This window comes from Hyperoodon ampullatus (genome assembly GCF_949752795.1).
Source record: "Hyperoodon ampullatus genome assembly, chromosome: 1".
Classification (NCBI taxonomy): domain Eukaryota; kingdom Metazoa; phylum Chordata; class Mammalia; order Artiodactyla; family Ziphiidae; genus Hyperoodon; species Hyperoodon ampullatus.
Window position 1 is genome coordinate 220,804,063 of NC_136914.1, and position 15,116 is coordinate 220,819,178.

Genomic DNA, 15,116 nt, shown 5'->3' on the forward strand with positions numbered 1-15,116 from the left:
GAGCAGGGCGAAAGCGGAGAGGGAGCTGTTTGTCTCTCTCGGCCTTCCGTAAGGGCTAGGGGGCGGGACGAGGGAGTGTGTGTGGGCGGGGCTCTGGCTCCACCCGCCCTCAGGCATTGGTGTGCGGCCTGGAGGCGCGCCAGAGCTGCTTCCCGGGATCCTTGACGGCGCTTTTCCTGGGCCGCAGATGGAGGGAGCCACAGTTCGGCTGCTGCGCGGCGGCGCGCTGGTGAGTGCGCTCGCAGCGGGCGTCTTGGGGGCCCCGGATGACCTTGGCCCCGGCAGCGGGGTCTTCCCCTGACGGAACCCGCGCTTCCCTCCGTCCGCCGGGTCTCTCTCAGACCCCTCACCGCGGGCCTGCCACGACCCCGACCCCTCTCCAGGCCTCTAGCCGAGCCGGCCTCAGTTTCTGTAAGGAGGGCTGGGAGTGGCAGCTGGTGAGAAGGGGGCTAGGGGCTGGTCTAGAAGCTTCTTTGACGGAGCAATCACCTTGCATGGAGTCGGAGAGACACAGCTGCAAGATATCTTTTGCAGGCCATTGGGTCCTGAAAGCTACCGAGTCTTGAAGCTTTGGAGGCATTTGGTAGAGATGTCATTTCTCTGATGTCGCTTTTCCCCAATGATTACATTTCACCGCCCAACCTTTCCCCAAAAAGATTGTTGAAATACGAGCACAGTCTCATTCTGTGTATTGTTCGCCCGTCCTCCATTCCTCCGCCCTGCTCCAAAGTTAAGAAGGGACCTCGGACTTGGTTGGAGTTACCGGCCAGAAAGACAATTTCCTCTGCCCCTCATCTCACAGCTGGGACATTACATCTTGCATGGTTAGGCTCACCGTAGCACTGGGGAACCCTTTCCTGTTTCACTTCTTAGAACTTGAACTGAAACCTGCCTCCTGGGAATATCCAATTGTACCTAATTCTGCTCTCCGGACCTGCAAAAACTGTTAATTCTTGCACAGCTCTTGGCGTCGGGTTCTCATTACACTGAACATTCAGCCCTTCATCTTATGGCATGCCTTCCAGAACTGTCGCATATTTGAATACATTCCCCTTTGTCGGTACACTTTATGGGAATTTTCCCACTGCTGGTTGTTTGCTTTTTATATTTATTTGCATTTCTCTTTGATGAGTTAAAGGCTCTTTGCTGTTTTAGTCTGATGCCCAGTGGCAAGGTTCTTTTTGTTTCATTAGAGATAATTAATTTAGAGATAATTAATGTTGTTTGACTCTTTTACAGGCTTGGGGCATTAAGGAAATTAGTAAAATCATATTAGTGTATTGTTGCAAAGAAATACGTTTTTATGATTACTCTTTAATACTATTTTATAACTTGTGTAATAGTTTAGCAAAGAAAGTCCCCCGTATTTCACAATCTGAGTCCCTCTTGTTCTAGAGCCGGCATTTATTGACCACATATACTGTGTGGCAGGCATGTGCTCGGTGCCCCACCTGTATCATCTCATTTAATTCTCACAACCATTCTAAAAAGTAGTTTAATCTTTCAGATGCAGAGACTCACGCTGAAAAAGATTAAGTAAGTGACTTGCTCAAAGTCACTCAACTAGAAAGTGTTAAAGCTGGTGTTCTAACTCTGGTCTGTTCCTAAATTTCACCTTCATGCACTCCTGCCTCCCCTTCCTCAGAGATATCAAAGACCTGTTGTTTGGAATTTTTGGTTTTATTGTGGCTTTCAGTCTTGCTTAGCTTTTAGACCTCTTTTGCATAAGTTAGCAAATGTGATTGATGGCATGTTGCCTATAGCACAGTGGTTTAGAGCATGAGTTCTGCAGGCTAATTGCTCAGGTGTGAACCCCGGCTCTGTCACTTCCTACTAGTATAATCATGGGCAGCTTACTTAACCACTTTTGGGTCTTAGTTTCTTGATCTGTAAAATGGGGAGAATAATAGTACATATACCATGGGGTCGTTGTGAAGGTTAAATTAATTCATATGTAGGTATGAATCACTTAAAATAGTGCCCAGCATAGAGTCAGCTGTCATTAAACGTTAGCTTATTATTGCCATGCATGAGATATTGCCAGTGCTAAATAAATAGCTTGGACAGGTATGCCTACAGGAGGTGGGGCTTGAACTGAGCGTCAAAAGAAGGGATGTCTTAGGTTTAGGTAAAGCCGCAGAGGAATGAAGATTCCAGGCCAAGGGTTGTATAAGCAAAGGTGTAGAAGTAGGAGTATACTCTGCTTGTTTGAGGAATAATTATGCCAGGATAGCTGATGTGATACGTTTGCAGAGGATTGGAATGAATTCAGCTGGCAAGACCCTGCCATGTTCAGGGGTTAGGTCCGTACTTGTTCTTATAACAGTGCGTGTAGCCCAAACAGGGTTGCCCACAGTCACGCATAACAGACCTTTTGTTTACTAAAACACAATCATTTATAATGTTATTACTCATCAGTACAGAAATGACAGTGTTTCTTTATAATTTGTTTACCATCCTTCTTTCTCTCTGGTGCCAGGAAGACTAACCATAAACATCTTCTCTGGCAGCCGTAAGATTCTCTCTCCTTTCTCTCAGGATCCTCGAATACTAACCCTATCTTGGGCTCCATTTGTCTTGATTCCTTTTTTCCTAAGTGCTAGACCAGGGTTTCTCAATTTTGGCACTGTTGATATTTGAGGCCAAATAATTCTCAATTGTGGGAGGCTGTCCTGTGCACTGTAGGATGTTTAGCACCCCGGAGTTGTGACAACCAAAGGCAAAATTGCCCCTGATTGAGTACCGCTGGTGTAGACCTGTACTATTGTGTGCTCCAGAAGGGTGGGAAGAACGGACCATTCTCCTTACAACCTGGTAAAAAGCTCTCAACCTATTTCCTGTGCCCAGTTTGTTGACTATACGAATTGATCTTCAAGATTCCAACAGGAGCAGTTGAGATTCTGAGGTGCTGTTTGCCAAAGAGTTTTACAAGCTAAATGGTCAGTAGCTTGCAGAAGGAACTCAAAAGCACAGATACGACTTAGACCCATTTCAAACGTTCACCTGTGGTGTAATGAGGCCCTCAGCTAGGGCGGTACCAGTGACGGTTAGCGAGGAAGATACATTAATAAAGACTTGAGAAGAGCTGATAATTACCTTGAGATGGAAGAATTAGATGAACTCCACATTTTCTAAATGGAGTGGCTTAGTGATGGGCAAAGATTGGGATGTCTGGAGGAAACGTAGTTTAGGGGGAACAGAAGGAAAATTAATTAATTCTCTTTTAGACTTTAAAAAGTGTCAGTAAAATGTACCCCTGGAGAGTTTTGGAAGCTGGGCAGGAGGAGGATCCGGAGACCAGCAGAAAAATAAGAGCTAGAGAAGTAGGAGACAGGCAAAGCCACAGATGAGTGGTGGGGCGTCTGAGGGAATGGAAGCACCGGAGGGTACAAGTCAGCCTTTGGAGTACATTACAGACCATTCTGGGTAAATGTTGAAGAAAGAAAAAGCAAAAGGAGAATAAATGTAGGATATCAGAGGAGGCTTTGTGACAAACATGCTTTATTCAGAATTGGAGCAAAAGAGAGGGATATTTCAGTCCTGTCCTAAGAGCATAAGTACAAGCAGAGTTTGTGCCATGTAAAGGAAACAACCCAAGGAAAGCAGAGGCAAGTGTTTTTTTGAGAAGTTCAAAATACAGCCCCTTAACCCAGGGTCAATTTATGGAGATACGGATTGAAAATTGAGGCAGCGAGTGAACTTGGTCCATTGAACCATGAAGAACTGCCTGAGGTTCTAGTGCTCCCTTGACTCAGTTTGGTATTCATCTGGGGCACTGGAATATGCCACACCTGGTCTGGAACTCAGGTGTCCTTACTTCTATCTTAACTGTTCTTTCTGCTACCAGCCTGGTTTCTCTGAAAAGGAGGGTGGGTCAAAGAAATTCCCAGTACCTGGTAAGGTATTGGACCAAAGTTAATTACACAATTAAAAAAAAAAGTTCATTAATAATCCTATCTTTTAAGATTCCTCTGGAAATAAAGGGAAGTTAGTCTCTGGTTTCGTTTTTGTTCACTGGCAGTTTGGGAAAGAGAACTTGCTGACTTGGCTAAGGTCACACGGAAGGCAAACAGGTCTCCTTTATGCTGGTTCCTGGCACTGCGCCCTGTCTTGGTTTCTTTAGCCCACTCCTGAGGCAGTCTGCTCTTCTAGAAGGTGGTGATATTGTTAGGAACTACTGGTGCTGGGATGAGGAGCCTGAGGCTAATGGAAGGGAAAGATCACCTGTTTAGGAGTTTTTGAGAACACCTGAGAACAGAAGTTACTGTTTCGGGAGAAAGCAAGCAGGGATTAGAGAGATTCTGGTGCCAAAGTTTTGGCTCGGGCATATGAAAACAGAAACGATCAACCTTTTGGGGGCGGGGGGGCTGTGTTGGGTCTTCGTTGCTGCACACGGGCTTTCTCTAGTTTCAGCGAGCGGTGGCTACTCTTGGTTGTGGTGCACGATCTTATTGCGGTGGCTTCTCGTTGCGGAGCACGGGATCTAGGCACGCAGGCTTCAGTAGTTGTGGCTTGCAGGCTCTACAGCGCAGGCTCAGTAGTTGTGGCTCGTGGGCCCTAGAGCGCAGCCTCAGTAGTTGTGGCTCGTGGGCTCTAGAGCGCAGGCGCAGTAGTTGTGGTGCACAGGCTTAGTTGCTCCGCGTCTTATGGGATCTTCCTGGACCAGGGCTTGAACCCGTGTTCCCTGCATTGGCAGGCGGATTCTTAACCGCTGCGCCACCAGGGAAGTCCCAGGATCAACTTTTAAAATCTAAAGTCAGGTATGCAGTACTTAAGTCAGATCTTAAAATGGACATCCCAGGTTTAGTCAGAATTCAGTAAAGTTTTGCTTAGTAGAAGACTGGGAGTCCTTGAACTATTAGGGCATAGGGAAAAAAGCATTGCGTCATTTACTGAACAAAAGAACATATAAACCCTGGAGGATAAAACAGCATTAATAAGTATAGGGGAGGAAAACTTCCCCTTTTCCCTTCTAGGTTCTTTAGCTGGTCTAATAATTAAATTGGCATGACAGATTAACAGGAGAAAAACACATTTTGTACTTAAAGGAGCCCATAAAAAATATGAGACTCAAAGAAGTGACCAAAACCTGCAGCGTTTATGCTCTTTAGACAAAGAAACGATACATTTGTGAAGAATTGACAAGAAAAAGAGGTTTGGGCTGGGGGTAGCTAGTTAGTGAAGAAGTAACAAACTTTGTTTATACAGCCTTCTCTGCCCTCAATTCCCTGTCTCTGATGATGAGGGTGCCTTCTACCCTCCTGGTACAGGGAGAGTACCTTTCACAGGGGAGATTATTTCCTGTTTTCAGGGGGGACAGAGGAGGTCAGTAGCTTTCTTGCACTGCTATTTCTTAAGTATCTTTAATTCAAAACGATCAGTGTGGGAACTTCCCTGATGGCGCAGTGTTTAAGAATCCGCCTGCCAATGCAGGGGACTTGGGTTCGAGCCCTGGTCCAGGAAGATCCCACGTGCCACGGAGCAACTGAGCCCGTGCGCCACAACTACTGAGCCTGCGCTCTGGAGCCCACGCGCCACAGCTACCAAAGCCTGCGTGCCTAGAGCCTGTGCTCTGCAACAAGAGAAACCACCACAATGAGAAGCCCTCACACCGCAATGAGGAGTAGCCCCCGCTCCCTGCAACTAGAGAGAAAGCCCGCAGTCAGATAAGAAGACTTTTTTCTGCATCTGTTGAATCTCAAATGTCTTCGGCTTGGAATAATCTTTATTGGAATCTGAGGTTCCATGTGGGTCCTCATACCATGATAGGGACATGCCATGGTTGCGTAACCATTCACCTGTTGAAAGACATGCAGATTGTTTCCAGTTTTTGACTATTGTGAATAAAGCTGCCATGAACATTTGTGTGCAGGTTTTTATTTGAACGTAAGCTTTCGTTTCTCTAGGATAATACCCAAGAGTACAATTACTGGGTCATATGATAACTGCATTTTTATAGGAAACCACGAAACTGTTTTCCAACATGACCCCCTACCGTTTTACATTCCTGTCAGCAGTGTATGAGAGATCCAGTTTCTCCTCATCCTTGCTGGCAGTTGGCATTGTCAGTAATTTTTTTATTTTAGCCATTCTGATAGGTGTGTAATTATATCTCACTGTTAATTTAATTTTAAAATATTCTTTAGTTTCCAGCAACTTGGAGAATGGTTATTTGAGCTAAAAGATCCTTCTTTGAGTATCCTACTGTTAAAACAACAAAATTCAGCTGAATAAATTTTAAAGATTTTATTGGCTTTGTTCAGCAGTTCATGAATTGGGCAGCATTCCATCTAGTAAACAAAAGGAAGCTCGAAAGAGCTATACAAAATAAAAGACTTATAGGCAGGAGGGGGTGGGACTAGGAAGTTGCTAGCAGAGAGAAGATTGCGGCAAAGTCACCTTCCTTTAGGGGACAGCAGGGTCTGTCAAGCAGATGACCTCACTAGTGCTGACCAGGTAATTCCAGATTGACTGGTCTAAGATTCCACTCCTGGGAGGAGTTGAAACTAATTAATTTAGGTATTAAGTCTGGTTTGGTGATGTGGGCTTAGCACAAGTGATTCCATTTGGGGCCTGTTGTCTTTGTTTTTTAACATTTCACGTTTAATTATAACGTAATAGTATTTTACCTTTCCTTGATCTGTAAAGTTGCTTCATTGCGAGAGGACATTAAAAATACCATCAAAATGTGCTTACCAAGAGTGAGCACTCTAATTATCTAGCTCTGGAATCATCATATGAGCTTTTTGGACTTCTTAAGTCAAAAAGGACTTAGAAGAAAAATTTTGTTCATGCATCTGTTATCTTTAGCCTACATAAAAACTCAGATTAAATGTAAAAATAGAATGCATAAAATTCTAAAAATAAACATGGGTAAATCCCTTTATTAGAGTAAGGAAGGTCATCCTAATTTAAAGCCGTCAATCAAAGAAAGGTTGATACTTTTGACAACATAAACATCAAAACCTTTTGCATGACAAAACAAAAAAACTATACGCAAAATCAAAAGACAGATGACAAAGCGGTTGAAAAAAATTTGCAGCTCCTCTGTCAACTTAAAGAAAAATGCACAACATGAGAGTTGTGAGTTCAGGGACTTAAACTGAGGACTAAACCTGGGAGACAGCCTCCCAGTAAGTAGCCCAACACAAACTGCTACAAAAAGGTAGGGGAGGAGCCAGCATATATAGGAAGATTTCGGCTGGGAAAGACTTGCAGTCAAGCATACATCTTGATAAAAGACTAATACTAATCACAAGGAACAAATATCTCAAGTTAATGATTTTAGTGCTTTTTTTTTTATGCAAAGGAAGAATCTGGGGTCATTGAAATTCTTCCTGAGATAATATATCCATCTAGGGACCCTTTTGTAGAAAGCACAGAGTGCTTCATTGAGCCTGCAGGTTTTAAAAAAAGTCTGAATTACGTTTAGGGTACACTGTTGGTGGGAGACTCCAGTGGGTTGCGACTTTACCCTCGTATCACTGGATGATGAGGGAAGCTCTTTGTGTTTTGCTCACACCTGTCACCAAAGAGCTAATTTCCTTAATTTATATTGAGCTCCTAGAAATCAATAGGAAAAAAAAAGAAGAACTGAATAGGAAAATGAGCACAGGACATGAATAAACAAAAACAGAATTAGACATGGTTCTTAAATGTATGAAAAGGGGTGCAAACTCGTAAATGAAAGACAGCTATAAGAACACTTTGTGATACAATGTTTTTTTACCTATGAGATGGATGCAGAAATCAAAAAATTGGCCTACAAGCTGTTTTGGCAAGATTCTAGGGAAACAGGCACCATTAAATATTTGTTAGTGGGCGTGAGAATGGTTTAACTGCTATGGAGGACAATTAGAGAAAATTTGTCAGTATTTTGAATTTATTTTTAACATTGACAGATTTTCCTCTTCGTGCTTGTGCTACAGATGTGAAATAATGTACATCAAAAGTTATTCATTGCAGCATTTTTTTAGAAACTTTTTACTTTGCAATATGTAATTAGATTCATAGGAAGTTGCATAAATACAAATAGTAGAGAGAGGTCCCCCCTATCCATCACTCAGATTCTCCCATGGTTGTATCTCAATAGTACAATTATTGAAACCAGGAAATTGATATTATTGTAATGCCAAGGAAAGGATAGCCCAACAAAGTGGTATGAAAATTACTCTAAACCTAAAACATTTGACCATTCAGCAGCCACAAGAAAGAAACATTATCTAAATTTAAACAAAGCCTCCTGAAAGTACATCTGTAGATATAAAGAAACTTTGTCTTTTCTCCTGTAAATCCATTTATTGTCAGTCATTTCCTACCCGCCCCCACACCCAACCTCTACCATTAGAACCTAAGGCAGTAGAGAAGTTTTCTTCCCAAGAAATGTGTACATATAGTTCTATGGTATTTTATCACTTGTAGATTTGTGTAACCAAGTCCACAGTCAATATACAGATTGACATTCACGGCAAAGAGCTCCCTTGTTACAGCATTACTTATAATAACAAAGGGAATTGTCACATGTTAGAAACATCTCCAGAATATATTGCTACATGGGGAAATGAATGAATGAATGAATGAATGGGCCAGAATATGGTATATAGTATGCTCTCTTAGAAGGACCAGGAGGAAAATAAGCAACTATATTTCTACTTGCTTATGTTTGTATATGAAGAATACCAGAAGGATACATAAGAATCTCCCCTATCCCCTATGGAGGATGTTGAAAGTGGACTGGATGGGAAATAGGGCAACAGCTTTTTTGAACATAGTTACCTGTTCAAACCAAAAAGTTTTAAGTAAGACAACTGGGGGCATGGTGGAGGGGGAGCAGGGAAGGTGCAGTCATGGATCATTTAACTTGTTCAGCAAGCGAATAATTTGGCTTTTGAAAGTTATAAGGGGTTGGCATGAGTCAAGCATGTAAACACAGATTCCAGCTCATGCTACATGTGAGAGTCACCTGTCAACTGAAAAAATGCACAGCCTAAAAGATGAGAATTCTGTTTTATTCCGCGGACATTCTGAGGACTTCAAGCTGGGGAGACAGCCTCTCATCACTGAGGGACTGCTCAAAAAAGAGGTAAGGGAGGGGCCCAGATATATAGGGGTTTTTGCAACAAAGACCAGGTGGTAGAAACATCAAAAGATTGCTGATAATTAAAAGAAAAGTCCAGGGCTTCCTTGGTGGCGCAGTGGTTGAGAGTCCGCCTGCCAATGCAGGGGACACGGGTTCGTGCCCCGGTCCGGGAAGATCCTGCGTGCCGCGGAGCGGCTGGGCCCATGAGCCCTGGCCGCTGAGCCTGCGCGTCCGGAGCCTGTGCTCCGCAGTGGGAGGGGCCGCGACAGTGGGAGGCCCGCGTACTGCAAAAAAACAGACATCTCAAGTTAATGAATTTAGCACTTTTCTGTGTATGGGAAGATGCAAGAGTTTTGGGCACACTGAAATCATTCCTTTGATGTGCACCTCAGCTATCTGGAGCCAGTATCCTGTGCTCTCTCCTCCTGAGTTTCCTCAGGGCTCACCAATGGAGTGGCTGTAATGTGATGGCTTGATGGCTGCAACATCCTTTGTTTACTGATTTGGCAGGCAACATTTTTTTTTTTTTTCCACTCACACACCTCAGGGAGCATTTTAGAAATGCAGAAGCCCAGGCTTCATCCTGAGTCTGTTAGATCAGAGTCCGAATTGGTAGGGCTGAAATCTTTTACTCTAAGCTCCCCCAGGTGATCTGGGTATGTAGCCAAGAGTGGCATCCCCTGATTTAAATCTCAGGGGGACTTGTTTCAAAGACACTAATAGAGTCATTGGTAAAAGTTCCCAGGATAAACTAGTTTCTTTAGTTTAATTATGTATAACTATATTTTGCAGTTAGGTTCTTAAGAAGTCCATAAAATTGTTCTGTAGTGTGATGCTGAACATATTATTATTATTATTATTTTTTTTTTAGAAAATGTTGGGTGGGGGCTTCCCTGGTGGCGCAGTGGTTGAGAGTCTGCCTGCCGATGCAGAGGACACAGGTTCGTGCCCCGGTCTGGGAAGATCCCACATGCCGCGGAGCGGCTGGGCCCGTGAGCCATGGCCGTTGAGCCTGCACGTCCGGAGCCTGTGCTCCGCAACGGGGAGAGGCCACAACAGTGAGAGGCCCGCGTACCGCAAAAACAAAAACAAAACAAAACAAAACAAAAAAAAATGTTGGGGGTAGGAGTTTATTAATTAATTAATTAATTTTTGCTGTGTTGGGTCTTCATTTCTGTGCGAGGGCTTTCTCTAGTTCTGGCAAGTGGGGGCCACTCTTCATCACGGTGCGCGGGACTCTCACTATCGCGGCCTCTCTTGTTGTGGAGCACAGGCTCCAGACGCGCAGGCTCAGTAGTTGTGGCTCATGGGCCTAGTTGCTCCGCGGCACGTGGGATCCTCCCAGACCAGGGCTTGAACCTGTGTCCCCTGCATTAGCAGGCAGACTCTCAACCACTGAGCCACCAGGGAAGCCCTGAACATATTATTTAAGACCTACATCTAGCATTTTTAAAAACAAGCCTACTTTGAAAGCCTAAAGAATACGTGGTTGAGGTATTTATTCATTTTAAAACGTCTTAACATCAAAATTTTATTATTAAATATTTCTAATAAAGAAATAAAACAATTCTGACATAAACCCTGCACTTCCACCCTCTCCACAGAAGTAACTTATAACCGGGGCCCAGCAGTGAGGCCAGTTTTGGATCACAGGACCGGAGATCAGACAAAAGGTAGCTGATCTCACTCAGTTTATTGCACACAATTAGCACACAACACGGGTTGGTCAAAGTAGGGAAACTAGACAAGGGGATAACAAGCCCTCCCAGGAGAAGTCCGGAAAGGAGGTGTCTCAGCATGAGTGGCAGTCCTGGTCCTGCAACGGGTGTGGAGACAAGCATGGAGGCAAAGTCGCCTTCTGCTCCAGCAGGGCCTTCTGGCAGCGTCCATCTGCAACAGCCCAGCAGCGAGGAGTCGGGTCCTCCAACCAAGAGCCTTCAAGTCATCTCAGTGTTCTTTCTAAGGAGTCGGCCAGTAGGTGTAATGGTCACGGTGCCCAAGGGGTCTTGTCTCCAGCAGTTGCTCCTTCTGTTTCAGTGATGTCTTTCCTCAGGCTTTACCAGACAAATTCCTTAACACTCTTAATTTATCACACTAAGATGCTAGGACTCCACATTTTCTGCCATGACTCCATCTTGACTTACTGAACATACCTCAACTCCTGTGAGTTTCACACAAGGTGAGTGGGAATCCTAACACAAGAGAAATCACAACATAACGACACTCCTGAGGCTGATGTGTATGCTTCCTGTTTATGTTTTTAGACTGCATCTGTGTGTATCAATGAGAATATATACTAACATTTGGTGTGTTTTTAAAGTGTGCATAAACACTGTCTCCCTGAATAAATCCTTTTGCAAATTACTTTTTGTGCTTAATATATTTTCAAGACTTATCCATGTTGATATATGTAGCTCCCTAGTTCACTTTAACTGCTATAAAATATACTGTTAAATCAATATACCACGACTTATGCATTCCTTTGTTGATAGATAATTAGATTCTTAATTTTTCACCATTTCAGATGTCATTTCATTCTTTGCATGTTTATAATTGTGCATATGAATTCAAATGGAATTGCTGGGCCTTAGGGCATGTATGTCTTTATCTTTACTATCGCTTAGGACAGTAATTACATCAGTTTTTACACTAACCCATAAAATATAAGGGTCCGTCCATTCCTTTCCACCCACTACAACAGCTTGTTTAAAAAAAAAAAAAACACAAACTAGTTCATGACCCTTGTAAAAGATGGTAAAGAAGACTTTATTCAGGAAGGGACTCCTGCATTGGGGTTTTGCAGTAGGGATGTGAGATCAAGCTCAACTCCAAATACAAGGACAAGTGGATATTTATAGCCAAGAAGCAGGGTGGGGGTCAGTGGGTGGAAAATTAAAAGAGAAAACAGCAGAAATAAGGGGGATTCTTTCTAGACCACGCTCTACAGGATCTTGCCAAAGGTGGACCAAAGTGATGAGATACTGAGGATAGGGGATTTTCATTCATGTGTCCCAGCAGGATTCTTACTAAAACTGGATAGAGGGGCACTTGAACTCAGCCCAAGGTTGGGACCTAGTCAGAGAAGCTCAACTCCTTTGGTTAAGGAGAGTCTTTGTCAAACTTCTCCAACACTTCCGGGTCAAATGGGGGTCAGGGGAGAAGCTAGAGGGGGCTGAGGAACGTGGGGCGGGAACGAATGGGAAGAGAATGAGGAGAGCTGAGTGTCCTGGGAGTCGGAGAGACGGAGCATCTGAAAGGAGGGGGCGCTCAGCTGAACTGAGTCAGCTGCAGTGACTAAACTGAACTCCGAAAAGCATGGAGATGTTTGATCTTGAAGGGAGGAGATGCTGCCGATTGGTGGGGGGCAGAGCCATGTTGGGGTGGGCTGAGGAGTGAAGTAGAGACAGCTAGTAGAGCAGCTCTTCAGCAATGTGGCTGTGAAGGAAGGAAGGGAGAGGCTGGTCCCCGGAGGCAGATACCAGGCTCAAGGATGGCTCACAGGGTCAGCATTAGAGCAGGGAGAACTGGAAAAAAACATGGAAGACAAAAGTATGGCTGAGCATCCTGCAGAGGTTGGAGGGGTGGGATCCAGAGAAGAGGAGAAAAAATAGGTGCAGGTGCGGGACAACGTATGGGGTTGGTGGTGAAACGTTGAGGCGGTTCCCATTTGTTGGCATTTATTTTCTCCAGTAGAAGAGGTTATAAGCTGCCAGTGAGGGGTGAAGCTTTGAGTGCTCTGAGATAATCATGTCAGAGAATGAGAAAGAGACCAGGTTGAGGTTGGTGACTATAAAGCTGTGAGCGTGTGTGTGTCTGTGTCTGTCTTCTGGATGCAGGCTCGGAAAAGGTAATCATTGGACACATTCTTGGTTAGAGTTTTGATTGTACTTCCAATGAAAGAGGGGAAGGAGTTGATTACAAAGTGGGCAACATGGAATTTGGGGAGTGATGGAACTATTCTGTGAGGAATTGTGTTTGGATACACAACTCTGAATTTGTCAAAACCCATGAAACCATACACCACAAAGGTGAATGTTATTTTATATATAAAAATAAAATCGAACCAGCGTGTAGAGGGAAGATGGAATTCAGGCTGCGGCAAATGAATCTCACTGTATTACAAGTTCTGATGTTGTGATTTATAATAATGTTAAAAAACAAAATTCAACCAAGTAAATTTGAAGATCTAACTGGCTTTATTCAATGGTTATGCATTGGGTGGCATCCCATCTAGTAAACAGAAGGTCATTCTTAAGAGCTGTTCAAAATGGAAGGATTTTATATAAACAGGAGGCTTGGGCAAAAGAAAAGAAAGGGCTATTTGGGGTCAGGACATCTGGGAGAAGGCGTGCGCCCAGGTGTTTTTTTTCTTTTATCAGGTACATTGCTGCTGCTTCCTCTTGGTGAGGGGAATGGAGAGGGTCCAAGTGACAGTCTCATTGGTACTGACCAGAAAATTCCAAATTTTCTGGATTATATACTTCCGGGGAAGGTCAAAACTGCAGTTAGGTCACGTATTAAATCTAGGTTTGATATCATGCACTTTAGCACAAGTGATGCCATTTTGGTCCGGTGGTTTTTCTCTGTAACAGTAAATGTGTGTTTTGGTCTTTCTCCAGGTTCCTGGCTCACAGCTCCCAAAGCTTTGGGGTTTCTTAGGTAACAAGAGCAATGGGAGCATCTGAAATCACTTCAGAGCCATAAAGGTTAAATGGGTGTCTTGTTATTCAAAACAAGCTCCTTTCAATCACTCCTGAGTTTATGTTAATGAGGTGACTTGGGAAACACCCAAGAATGGGGGCTGGTTGCCAGGGGAATGAACCACAGGCTTGGAGAGTTGGAACTTTCAGTCCCACTCAACCTCCTGGGAGGGAAGAGGGGCTAGAGGTTGAATCAGGGGTCACGTGAAACCCCCCATAGAAATCCAAAAGGACAGGGTTCTGAGTTTCCCAGTTGGTGAGTACATTGAGGTGCTGTGAGTGTGGTTCTCTTGGAAAGAGAGCGTGGAAGCTCTGATACCTGTCCCCATATCTTGCCCTATACATCTCTTTATCCTGTTACCCGAAAAACTGTGTTCACCTCTTGGTGGGTGTCGAGCCAGAAGACACAATTGTGGACTGTATGGGAAGACGCAAGAGTCTGGGCTCACTGAAATCATTCCTTTGATCTGCACCTCAGCTAGCTGGGAACAGTATCCTGTATTTTCACATCCTGAGTTTCCTCAGGGCTCACCGTAGGGAGTGGCTGCAGTCTGATGGCTGCTAGGTGGCAGGTATTCTTTTTTCCTGAGTTCCCTCAGGGCTCACCAGCTCACTTTGGAGGGCTGCAAGCGCTGTTGACTGACATCCTTTGTTTACTGACATGGCAGGAAATATTCCATTTCTCACAACCAAGCCAAAGATCAGGAGAAGGAAGGATTTATTATTTGCTGCTAAGTAAGGAGATCTTTCCCACCAGCAAAACTGGGGAAGTTTTACGCTAGGGGTACCTGCATATTCATGAGGGGGCTCGAGCAGAGGAGAATTAAGCATAGAATTGGGGCAAAGGTTGATAGAGTCCAAGCTTTAGTTGACTGAAGGGTCAAAAAAGGTCAACATCATCCTCTTCTTGGATGGGGCCCTTAGTTCCTGCAGAACTCAAAGATATGTGTCAGTTTGTTATGTATATCCCTTGAAGAGGACCTTGGGACTATTTTATCACTGATCTGGGGATTCTTGACTTCTTTTCCTTTTTTCCTGCATTCACTCACTTTCCTTAAGATCATTAGTTACTGAGACATGTTTTAGTGCAAACATTGTGGCCAAGCTTAGATCACAAAATGGCTTAGGCCAAAAGTGGCTTCTCATGTCCAGAAAGCCATGCCTGGTTCTCTCTCTCTGGGGACCCCCTACTCTATCTGCTTACAATCTGGCTGTTCCTGAGTAGTATCCTTTTATAACAAACCAGTAATCCCATAAGTAATATGTTCTTCTAAGCTCTCTAGAGCTGCTTTAGCAAATCAAATGAACCCAAGGAGGGGGACTGGGGACTTCCCATG

The 15,116-nt window shown here is 44.0% G+C and overlaps 1 protein-coding gene across 1 annotated transcript in view; it reads left to right on the forward strand.

Moving 5' to 3' along the window:
• Positions 1-187: 187 nt before the first annotated feature.
• ACADSB (acyl-CoA dehydrogenase short/branched chain) overlaps positions 188-15,116 on the forward strand; it is a gene marked incomplete at both ends in the record, with an annotated part of 36,109 nt that continues 21,180 nt past the window's right edge. Inside the window, one exon of the mRNA XM_079698917.1 lies at positions 188-229. Within this exon, the coding sequence (XP_079555043.1) occupies positions 188-229 (42 nt within the window). The remainder of the gene's footprint in view (positions 230-15,116) is intronic.